At 42.1% G+C, this 12,481-nt stretch overlaps 1 protein-coding gene across 5 annotated transcripts in view; it reads left to right on the top strand.

The window, feature by feature from the left end:
• Positions 1-2,431: 2,431 nt before the first annotated feature.
• Positions 2,432-12,481, top strand: part of NEK4 (NIMA related kinase 4) — a 34,524-nt gene continuing 24,474 nt past the window's right edge. For 3 of the 5 annotated variants that reach the window (XM_043976632.1, XM_043976630.1, XM_043976631.1), the window contains exons 1-7: positions 2,433-2,698; positions 4,366-4,632; positions 7,619-7,816; positions 7,983-8,090; positions 9,093-9,247; positions 11,570-11,711; positions 11,964-12,359. In XM_043976632.1, the coding sequence (XP_043832567.1) occupies positions 2,606-2,698; positions 4,366-4,632; positions 7,619-7,816; positions 7,983-8,090; positions 9,093-9,247; positions 11,570-11,711; positions 11,964-12,359 (1,359 nt within the window). In that variant the 5' untranslated portion in view covers positions 2,433-2,605. The other 2 variants (XM_043976633.1, XM_043976634.1) reach the window with 2 other exon arrangements.

The raw sequence follows: 12,481 nt of genomic DNA, 5'->3' as shown, positions 1-12,481 counted from the left end.
GTCTTTCCAGGTTTTTCTGAGAGCATCATACCACAATTTGTTCAGCTATTCCCCAACTGATAGGCATCCCTGTGAACTGCTTATCATCAAGGATGCTTTCCAATTTGTGTATCAAAAGCCACTTCCTTGACCCATGGAATTCCTCACTTCTCCCCTCCTCTTAAGACTGGAATCCACTGACTAAGTCCACCTTTCCCTCCAAAATTTCTTAAGTGCCTTTGTTTAAAATGTATATAAACTCATACAATCTACTACCTGGTGTCCTATTCAGCACAGGCTAGATAGTACCCATGATCATGTTAAATTTTTCTTCCCTGCTTAATAAAAACCTTTCTTTAATTTTACAGGCATTGACTTTCTGGTTTTCCTTCCCTTTTGGAGAGAAGGGGATTTAAATCTCAAGAACTGGTCTTTGTGTTTTCCTGTCTTCCCATTTGAGGAATGAGATCTATATTCCATTTTAGAGAGCTTTGCCTCGGTTTTACAATGGTATGGTGAGTTCACACAGGTCTCTTCAGACAACTCCCCCTTTTCCCTCCTCAGAATTGTTTCTTTGTGCTTTCAGCATTTCATCCTTAAGAGTTCTTCTGTACCTCCTAGACAGAAATCAGTTTTGTAGGGTTTTAATGTGTGGGATTTCTTTCAAGCAATCATTTAGCCTGACACTGAAGTAACCTCTGGGGATATAAAGACAAAAGTAGCATAGTCTCTGCCCTCAAGTGGTTTATAGTCTAATGGGGGGGGGGGAGAGGAGAGAAACAAAGAACATGGTACAAAATTTAATATGTATGTTATATTTGTTTGGGTATTTATGTATATGTATGAGATAGATAGGTAGAGAGGTAAGTAAGTGGATAGATAGATAGATAGATAGATAGATAGATAGATAGATAGATAGATAGATAGATAGATAGATAGATATGTTATGGGGGAAATTAGAGTGGGGGTTTGGGGTGGGGGTAGGGGTTCTTAGGAATTCCTCTTTAAAGAATTACACCCTCTTGCACACAAATCTAATTAGAATAAAATAATGGTTTAATTAGGGTGCTAGGGAAAGGAAACTAAGAGAGAAATCCTTGGATTTCTCATGGGGAGAAGGCATGGCAATGAGGCATGGCTCTGAGATACCTTTCTCCTTGATCAGGAGAGGACAGATACTCTTTGTTTGTTTGTTTGTTTTGCAGGGCCATGGGGGTTAAGTGACTTGCCCAGGGTCACACAGCTAGTAAGTGTCAAGTGTCTGAGGCCTGGTTCGAACTCAGGTCTGCCTGACTCCAGGGCCAGTGCTTTATCCACTGTGCAACCTAGCTGCCCCCAGATACTCTTATAGAAGATAGATGGTGGTGGTCCAATGGGGTCATCATCTGACTGTGGAAAGTTCCTTAATTGGGGGAGGACCATTCCCCACTAGTGGTGGCTGGGGGAAGTTGGGTGAGGGGTGGCTCTGGATCTCTCAAGCCATCTCTGTCCTCCTCTAGCCACAAAGGCAGCAGCCACACCTAATCTTATCTCCCCAGGGGTGGGGGAGACTGGAATGAAGGGTGGGGGTCCTGGAGCTAACTCAGTCCCGATCCTGTGCCCACTTATCTCTTTAGGTGTGTCTGTCCTTTGGTTTAGTTTCTCAAAAAGGTTCTTTTGATTTACCCCAGAAAACTTCTGCGGTACCCAGGGCCATTCAAATGAGGTACCCAGGCCCATAACAGATAAATAGGTTTAAATAAACCATAAAAAGCAAAGACAATATACCCTAACAAGGGTAAAGGCACTAGCAGCCAGGAATGAGAAGCCGAGAGGGCAGTCAAGCAATGTCAATAAGCATTTATTAAGAACCTTACTATATGCCAGGCTAAGCACTGAGGATACATGAAAAGGCACAAGATGAGTGCCTGCCCTCCAGGAGCTCACAGTCTAATGGTGCCAACATGCGGACTACAGACTAACAAGCTATTAGCCAGGCTAAAATGGAGCCAATCCACAGTATTCGGAGGCTTTGGGAAAGGATTCCTGTAGCAAGTGGGAGATGACGACCATGTTGGGGGGAGGGGTTCATGTGGAATTGGCCCTCGAGGGGTCTGGAGGCGAGGCCTGACCGTACTAGGTGCTGCTCTTCTCCCCCTCCCCTCCCCCCGCCCCCATTACTCCTTCAGTCTCGGTTAGAATCAATGAGGGTCCCCCTGGTTGGATCCTGGGACGTCGTTTTTTAATACCGGCTTCTCTGCTTTTTCAGTAAGACGGAGCGCCAGCTGACGTTAAAACCCTTGTCATCACTTTTATCTATAAGTGCAGCCTCCGAACCTCCAAAAAGAGGTAGTGTCCAACCGCACTCGGGCCAACGAGCCCAGGAGACGCTCTGGCCACCGGCGGGAAGAAGGCCCGGGTGTCGTCGATGATTGGTCCTCCGGAGCATGCGCAGTGGCGGAGCAGGGATCGCTATGGCAGCGGTAGCGGCGTCGGCTTGGCTTCGGCCGCCCAGCTCCCGTTAGGCCCAGCCGCCTCCACCGCCCCGTGAATGAGCGCCTAGGCTTCCCGCCGCTCCTGCCTGCCGGGGAATGAGCGGCGCTTCGGCCCCCAGACGCCGCTACCACCGCCGCCGCCCGCGGAGACCATGCCCCTGGCCGCCTACTGCTTCCTGCGGGCTGTGGGCAAGGGCAGCTACGGGGAGGTGACGCTCGTCCGGCACCGGCAGGACAGCAAGCAGGTGACCCGCGGGGGGGGGGGGGAGCGAGGTGGGAGAGAGGGAGGGGAGAAAGGGGAGAGGAGGAGAGAAGGGGAAGGGAGGGCAGAGGGTGGGGAGGGAAACAGGGTTCCAGACTCAGGGCCTGGCCTTTTTTTGGAAAGACCTCTTGGGGATGCTAGTGACACTCCCTCTTCCTCATGTATGATGATCATGTATAACGTAGAGTGTAAGAGGAAAGGGAATGTTCTCCTCTGCCTTTTTTGTACCCCCAGTTCCTGGCACAGTTTCTTACTCATAGTAGGCCTTAATAAGTGCACATTGGGTTGGATTGGACGAGGAGAAGAAGGTAGTCCAGGAGAGTGAGAAGCTTGGCTGGGAATGAAGGGTTTGGAAAGATGAGCACAAGAGGCTGGGCTGGGGGGTATTTGGCCCCCCGAGAGGGCAGTGAACCGCCTGGTAGAGTCATTGTAAGGGGCCAGGGATTAGGGGCTCAAGATGGTACATAGAGCACTGGACTTGGAGTCAGGAAAACCTGAAACCAAATCTTGCCTCAGAGGGTAACAAACAGTTGTGTGACCCTGGACAAGTCACTTATCTCAACCTCATTTTCCTTCTCTGTAATACCAGCTACCTCATAGTGTTGTTGTGGATTAGTGAGATGATAGATAAAGTGCTATTCCAGTTGTTATCATTATTAGTCCTAGCCTTATGGAATGGGTGAGGGGGAGGAGGAAGGGAACCCAAAGTGAAATTCAGCAGAAGGGTCAGAGATGAGGGGGGGGTGTAGGGGGTGTGAGGGGTATGTGTGAAGGATGTGGAATGGGGGCTCTGAATGGGGACAGTTGGGTGGAGAAGGGTAATGAAGGAAGGGATAGAAGCCAACTTGGGAGAAGTGGTGGAGATGCTTAAGCAGTGAGTTTTAGGACAAGTGGAGGATGAAGAAAGGAGGGATCTTGGTGAGAGTCCCAGTTAGAAGGATTGATGGAGACCTTGGGCCTTGTATCTGTTTATCTGAGGATGTGGCAGATTGAGGTGCAGAGGTAGAGTTGTTCAGTCTTTCAGTCCTATTCGACTCTTCATGACCCCATTTGGGGTTTTCTTGGCAAAGGTACTGGAGCGATTTGCCATTTCCTTCAGCTCATTTTACAGATGAGGAAACTGAGGTAAACAGGGTGAAGTGACTTGCCCCGGGGTCACCCAGCTAGTAAGTGTCTGAGGCTGGATTTGAACCCAGGAAGAGGAGTCTTCCTGACTCCCAGGCTCATTGCTGCAGCCACTGCGCCACCTAGCTGCGCTAATAAAGAGTTGAGGACTAGGCTTTCAAGAACCCAAGATCGCCTCCGTGATATTGCAGGACATGTGAAGATGCCTTGGGTGGAAGTTCACTTTTCAGAAAGGAGAATAATATACTATACATTGTGATGGAGCTGTGATGGAGACAGCTCTGCTGTCTTTAATATAACAGTTTTCTCACTGTCATTATTGCTTAATACATGTACATTTTCTCCACCTGAGATGTACTATATGAATTAGTCTCCTTGTTGCAGTTTATTTTTACAATGAAATTGTTTTAGAAGCTAGGTTTTATAGGAATCCATTTTAGCATCCTACAAACACTTATGAGGATTAGAAATGGTATGTCTGTGTGTACATGTATACATTTGTGTAAAAGTGTGTTTTCTTTGCAGTATGTCATCAAGAAACTAAACCTCCGAAATGCCTCCAGCCGAGAGCGGAAAGCGGCTGAGCAAGAGGCCCAGCTTTTGTCTCAGCTGAAGCACCCCAACATTGTTACTTATCGAGAGTCTTGGGAAGGAGAAGATGGCCTGCTCTACATAGTTATGGGTTTCTGTGAAGGAGGGGATCTCTATCGAAAACTCAAAGAACAGAAGGGCAAACTTCTACCTGAGAACCAGGTGGTGGAGTGGTTTGTTCAGATCGCTATGGCCCTGCAGGTATTAACCAGTGTGGCAGCATCTTGTCTTCTGGGTCCATCTTTGTGACCTTGGAGTTTCAAATGACTTTTTATGGAAGCTTTCAGCTGAATTGCAATTTTGTCAACTATCCATGGAAGACCAGTTAAAGTTTTATATTGTAAACAAGGATATTTGTAATAATGGCATAAACAATTGTTTATCCTGCAGTTAAAGTACAGCCTTTTAAATTCTTTGCCCCACTCCAAAACAGCACTTCTTGAGCCACAAATTATTGAACCCATAGGGTGCTTGGTTTCAAAGGAAATATAGGGGAACTACCTGATTCTTGTTTTGGGAGCTATCCTTCTAAATACAGCAACACATGTGTAATGCTCCTATACAGCAATATCAGCTTTTGGGAATACTGCCAAGAAGCAAAGAGTTAGTAAAAAATTCAATGAAAGGAACACTTTTTGAGTTCCTGCCTCATGCAGAGCCCTGCCTTGTGTGCTGAAGGAGATGAGGTGTCAGACTAGATATCAACCCTCAGAACCTATTGATTCTTAATTTAGACACAATTTTAGTAACATGTGGTTTTCTGATTTCCCACTGTATAAAAGATTAGAGGCAGAAACTTAGGAAGTTGGTGGAAGAAGGCTGCTAGAGACAGGCACACTGAACATTAGGTGGAAATAGCAGCTGACAGCTAGAAAGGAGATAAGAATTATAAAAAGAAGAGATAAAATAATACCAGCTAGGGGGCAGCTAGATGGCGCAGTGGATAAAGCACCAGCCCTGGATTCAGGAGGACCTGAGTTCAAATCCAGCCTCAGACACTTGACACTTACTAGCTGTGTGACCTTGGGCAGGTCACTTAACCCTCATTGCCCCACCAAAACAAAAAACAAACAAACAAAATACCAGCTAGCATTTTCAAAGCAACAGCAGTGAACTAGGGTAAGCACTTTAGAAATACTTTCTCACCTGATCCTCACTACAGCCCTGGGAAGTAGGTGATATTAATTCCCAATTTACAGTTGAAGACACTGAGGCAGGCAGAGGTGAAGTGACTTGCCCAAGGTCACAAGCTAGTGAGTGAGTTTGGATTTGAACTCAGGTCTTCCTGACTCCAGGCTCAGTACTATATGCACTGTGTCCCCCAGCTGTCCCCTATATTTAAAAACTCTACTAATCTCAGGCTATTTTATGTGGCCCCTGGATAGTAATACATGATGCTGTAATCAGTGTTCCTAATGATAATATCAGGCATGAAGAAATGATTGTTAATATTTAATGCAGTTCATTTATGGAGGTAGGAAAATATCTCTATTACTTTGGAAATATGTATACTATGTTTTAGAAATATCTTCACCCTTTAAAATAAAGGGTATTTTAGCACTTAAAAGAACTTTTTATTTTTTACAGTAATACTAGATATATTAAATGTCATTTTTACCATAGTAAACTCTTTTTGCATTTCTACCCCAGTGGTATTTATATCTGAACATATTTATAGTTGTTGTAACTTCTCAGATCACAGAAGATAATATGAGGGAGAGATTTTAGACACAGTTCTTTATTCATCTTAGGAATAAAATTTCCTTTGATGGAAATAACTGAATCTCTGACCACATAATGAGTAGATTTTCTGTCAATTAGCCACTTCCCTTAAAAAGGATTTGTCTTAAGGTAACCAGGTTTGGGGTGCTAATTAACACACATGAAAATATAACAGTCTGGACTTCCTCTTACAGATGGATAGAGTGGTTTAAAAATAGAAAAATAAGTTTATATTTAATAGATGGAAATGTGAAACTGAGCTAACTGTGGAGGCACAATTCTGGATCTGAGCACATTTTCTTTGGATGGCCCATTTAAATTTTCAAGGTCCATGTAAATAGAAATGAACCTGTGACCCTGCTTGAAGATTGACCTTGGGGATTCCCACATCTCTCTTCTACAGCCATCTTTTCCATGGCAGGACTGAAAAAATAGCTAATAGAAAACAGGAGAACAGCAAAGAGAGCATGGGGACAGCTCACAGTGGTGAGAAAGAAATGGTTTTGGATGTTGGGATCTGACAAAATTAGAGGCTCACATGGATATAGTTCTTTCACATTTGCAAGCACTCTTCATTTAAGCTTCTCATTGACCCTGTGAGGTCTTGTAGGTATTATTGCCTCTATTTTACAGATGAGAAAACTGAAGCTCAGAAGTTGTGACTTGCCTGTTGTCACATAGGAAGTGTCAGAAACAGAATTGGAACACAGGCCTTCCTTACTTCAACTTCAGCTCTTTTTCTAAGGCCCTCTACTACCTTGAGTATAATGGAAAGAACTGTGGGCCAATAATTAAGAAACTTGGGTTCCAGTAAATTCTGGTTGTGGCTCTGACACTGACTGACTATCTATGTCACCTAGGCAAGTTAACCTCTGTGCCCCAGCTTCCTGATCTATAAAACGGAAATAACAGAGGCAGCCTGGTGGATTGGAAAAAGCCCCAGGTTTAAATCTTAGCATCTCTGCTGCTTACTACCTATGTGACCTTGGGTAAGTTATTTTCTTTTGTTGTCTCCTTTGTAAAATTAAAAATTAACTCGATGATTCCTCTGGTTCTTTTTAGCTCTAAATCTATGTTTCTATCTTGAAATTTAAATCAACCCCAATACAAATTGTATTTCCTATCTTTGGTGGGAAGAAATAGAATGGTTTTAACTGGATTTGTGTAAAACTAAAATGGTAACTTTAAAAAATACCATTGTAGGTTACCTATTACATTGTTCTTTCTTACTGGAAAAGAAGTCTTGTCTTACATGTAAATGCACAGAAATTGTGGAAACTTTGGGGAAAACGTGTATGGGATTTAATTTTCTTACTTTTGAAGAGTCTACATTAAGTCTTTTATATAATAATTATTACTAAGAAAAGTTTTTGTGTGTCTTTATAGCCAAGGAACTCCAAAACAATGATCTAAAAGAAATTGGGTTTTTGTGTGCTACTAATAAAGTTTTCTTTCTCCTTCACAGTATTTACATGAAAAACATATCCTTCACCGAGATCTGAAAACTCAGAATGTTTTCTTAACGAGAACAAACATCATTAAAGTAGGCGATCTGGGGATTGCCCGAGTGTTAGAAAATCAATATGACATGGCCAGTACGCTCATCGGGACACCATACTACATGAGTCCTGAGTTATTCTCAAACAAACCGTACAACTATAAGGTAGGAAGGGCAACCTACCCTGCTTCTAATCGTTCATCTTTTTACAGCCAGATTGAACAAAAAGACAGCATTGTCTTTGAATTTGTATAGGGAAAATTATCTTTTATTATAAAAATTAAGAATTACATAATGAAACCATGCTGACACTTTTTTTTTCTTTTTCCAGTCTGATGTTTGGGCTTTGGGATGCTGTGTTTATGAAATGGCTACACTGAAACATGCTTTCAATGCAAAAGACATGAATTCTTTAGTTTATCGAATTATTGAAGGAAAGGTAAAAACAAGTCTAGAACAGATTGTATTTAGTGTTGGGAGCAAGATCTATTTAGCTCAACTTTGAAAATAACCACTTCCCCAGGGTAAGTATTAATTTACGTTGAGTGAGTAGAAAAAACATTATGCACCTCATCTGGGGAAAGGTGAGCTTAGAGTGGGGGAAATGGACTGATGATATTTTTTAGTATCAGTTTGCAAGGCTGGCTTAATGGCTTTAGAAAAATATTATAGGGTGGCTTTTTGAAAACCAATACCCTGCAAGAATATAGAATTGGGGGGCGGCTAGGTGGCGCAGTGGATAAAGCACTGGCCCTGGATTCAGGAGTTCCTGAGTTCAAATCCGGCCTGAGACACTTGACACTTACTGGCTGTGTGACCCTGGGCAAGTCACTTAACCCCATTGCCCCGTTAAAAAAAAAAAAGAAGAATATAGAATTGATGGAATTTTGGGAGGGTCTAGTCTATAAAAAACAGTTTGATATTAAGTAGATATTAAATGAAAGCCATTGAATGTAAGCCACCTTGTAGATTTGATCCTATTTTTGTTCCACAACCATCATCTGCAACAACTTATGTATATTCCTAAGTTGAGAATTGTAGAAAATGTTGTTATATGTTATGTGGATGTCACTGTAGCAAGCCCTTTTAATATCATAGCATTTCATGATTAGTGGCATAACACCCTTTGCCCCAAAGCTGGGTGAGGGCAAGGCTCCCCTGCTAGAGGGACCAGAGAAGCACTGTGACTGTCCATCTTTCATCCCTTGTCCCAGCCACATGACTGGCCCATCTCTTCCCATTATCTTATTAAACTTTATAGACTAGATGTAAAAAGTATGACATTGTAAATGTTCATCCAAAACAGCTGTTGATACCTTAGACAGATACCCTGTTTAGGTCAGCTTGGGGGCTGTAATTTTGTGTTGGAACCTGTTGGTGATGATTTACTTTTTTTCCATCCAACACTGAATCATACTTGTGCTGTTGTTTCTCCCTGCAGCTTCCACCAATGCCAAAAGACTATAGCCCACAACTGGCAGAACTGATAAGAACCATGTTGAGCAAGAAACCTGAGGAAAGACCTTCCGTGAGAAGCATACTGAGGCAACCCTACATAAAACGCCACATTTCTTTGTTTTTGGAGGTTACAAAGGCGTAAGATACTTCCCATAAAAATTCTGGGCTAAAAAGTTTAATAGTTGCAGTAAAGTAAGATCTCTATTTTTAATATTTCTCTAGGTTGGCATCTTAAAGCCAAATCTTTATAGCAAATAACCCAGGTTACTAAATTCTCTTGTCTTTTAACTTTTGACTGTTGTCTGTATTTGTTAAAATTAAAAACCCAAAGGGCTAAGACAGAGACTAAATTGTTTGGCTGCATAGGATTTGTTTGTATCTAATAAGGTTTTCTGACCTCTGAAAGACCCCATGAGGCATCTCTCAGAAAAGGAAGCTCCTGCTTTGTCTCATTTGTGCTTTTGTCCCTCAACAGCGGTTCCCAGATCTATAGCTTTGGTTTCTCTCTCACAGGGTAACCGCTGTTAAATTTTGAAGGGAGGGGCATGCCTCCTGTCTTTATGACATTGGATGGCTCACTACTCTGCGCCTATGGTTTTTACTGAAAATACAGGGGTTGAACCAGACAACTTGTAGCGTGAAATATATGAACCCGAGACTTTGAGAGATGATTTGACTTGCCCATAGTTCGACAGATAGCAAACATAAGAAATGGAATTTGAATCCCTTCCTTCTAACTCCAAGTCTAGGATATTGTCTGTGTCAGAGCAGTTCTTAGCATTGTAATTGTTTCTACTGTGGAGGCTTAAAGAGACTGGAGACAGACTTTTAGAAGCTGATCCCTGGGATCAGGGGGTGGGCTCTTTCATACATTTCTCATCTTCCCTCTCCTTTATATACTCTCCATTCTAGCCAAACTGGTCTGACTTAACCTTGTATGGTACGACAATCCTTCCATCTGTGTTTTTGTACAGGCTGTCCCCCATACCTAAAATACTCTTCCATCCCTTCTGCCTTTTGGATCCTCTAACTCCCTTCACGGTTCAGCTCATGTGCCTCCTCCTACAGGAAGCCTTTCCTTATTCTCTCTTTTGTTGGTTCTCCACCACACCACACCCCAAATTGTAGAATCTTCTTCCAAATGATAGAATCTTAGAGTTGGAAAGGTCCTCAAAGGTGTTCTATTTCCAACATAGTCCCGATCAAGAATCCTGTCTAAGCTGTGTGTGTGTGTGTGTGTGTGTGTGTGTGTGTGTGTGTGTGTGAGAGAGATGGGGGCAGGAAGGGAGGACGGGTGGCTCTGGAGATCAAGGACAAACAGTGAGGAAGGAATATACTAGAAGTCAGGGGATGAGGAAATTTAAGGGAGGAAGCAGCTTGGCCTGAGCACAGTTCACAGCAAACCTGATCTTTATGTTCTACATCTGTGACTCAAGTACTGGACAGAAATCAGTGATGTCCAAAATGAGAACCCTGCAGTTCTTCATAGCAAAAGCAAGGTCCATTCCTATTCTTTAGACTCCAGTGTACATCAGTATGTCATGGATCCGTGGTCTTGACTTTGTAGGCGCCCCTCTCTAAGGAAGCTTGCAGCCAGTCCTTGATTCTTCAGAGAAGTCTTAGACTAAGTGATTCATTTCGTCAGTATGGGTCAGAAGCTGGATTTGCATCCAGTTCTTCTGCCTTCACGACCAGTATTTTAATTTACTATGCCACACTGCATCTAGACTCCCAACAAAGGTGGGAAAACCAAAGAAATATTTTCAACAGGAAGAGCTGAAAAAAGAAGGGACTATGGTTCACTTGATTAATAATAATTAGCATTTATATAGCACTTTGAAGTTTACAAATATCCCATTTGATCCTTCCAACAACACTAGGAAATAGGTGCTATTATTATCCCTACTTTACAGATGAGGAAACTGAGGCAGATAAGTTAAGTGACTTCCCTAGGATCATATAGCTAATAAGTGTCTGAGGCTAAATTTGAACTTATGACTTCCTGACTCCAAGTCCAACACTCTACCCACAGTCCCCCTAGTTTATTTTGTATTTTTTGATCCATGCACATTTTTTCCCCTGTGAGTACACTTTTTTTTTCTTTTTAAGTTAGCCCCCACAAGCAAGCAGCTTGCTGGGTTTTGTTTGGTTTTTTGTTTGTTTTTTTTTTTGGCGAGGTAATTGGGGTTAAGTGACTTGCCCAGGGTCACACAGCTAGTAAGTGTCAAGTGTCTGAGGTTGGATTTGAACTCAGGTCCTTCTGAATCCAGGGCCAGTGCTCTATCCACTGTGCCACCTAGCTGCCCCAGTGAGTACACTTTTTTCCTTTTTTTGTCTTTGTATCTCCAGCACACCTAGCACAAGGTATGGCATCTAATAGGCACTTAAAAAATGTTTTAATCTTGCCACATTGAATGAAACAACTTTTTAATATATTTCCTTTATTTCCTCATTATGAAGGAGAACTTCAAAAAGCCATATTAAAAATGGTAACCCTAAAACCAGACCTGCTGCTGAAGTTCTTTCAGTAAAAACTGAATCAGAAAATGAAAGGATCATCTCTCAGCCATATTTCTCAAAGCATTCCAAGACACCTGCAGAGGTATGTTCCTATTAAAAAGACAAATTTTAAAACAACTGTTAAAATAATAGGTTGTTATAAAAAGCTATCAGTTTATATGAAATATTTGTACTTTTCTAAAGAATGTCTTGTAAAAAAATTAATTCATTTTAAAACCACATTCAAAAGAGATCATGGTGATGAAGTTCATTCATTTAAAACACTTTAGATAATGTGGACTGTTAAAACACTTAAGATATTCATACCATAGTAATTCTTAAAGCGTGTTTGCAGGTTGAAGAAACATGTTTATCTCAGGATAAACCCACGGATGCTTGCCTCTCAGAAACATCCCATCCTAAAAGCCCTCCCAACAAGAATGATGTGTCCAGCCCTGGAGACTCTTTAGCAACAATCAGCAGAGTGGATATTAACATCTTACCTGCCGCTGAAAGGAGAGACTCAAAAAGTGGCAACTTACTGCAAGATGACAAACTGAAACACTCTAATATTTCTGATGAGCCAGAAGCTAAATTTAATGTCTCCCTAGTAAAGGAAGAGAAGCAACAACTTAGTCCAAAGCCTGAAAATCTAACTCCCTCTAAGCCTTCTATTGAGATCCCTGATGAAGAGAATGACACGATGAAACTTCTACAGCCCTTACACAAAGACCTCAAGCCAGAGGATCAGGTGAGCTTTTGGCCATTGTTAGCTCTTGGTTTCAGAATAAAGTAAGGAATAGTAGTTGAATCTAATACAAAGTATCTTGTTTAGGTCAATTTTAAAAAGAAATTAAGAGAAAATCAGCTATT

This window comes from Dromiciops gliroides, chromosome 1 (genome assembly GCF_019393635.1).
Source record: "Dromiciops gliroides isolate mDroGli1 chromosome 1, mDroGli1.pri, whole genome shotgun sequence".
Lineage (NCBI taxonomy): Eukaryota > Metazoa > Chordata > Mammalia > Microbiotheria > Microbiotheriidae > Dromiciops > Dromiciops gliroides.
Note: the sequence above shows the minus strand (reverse complement) of the source record. Positions and strands in the feature narration are given on the sequence as shown.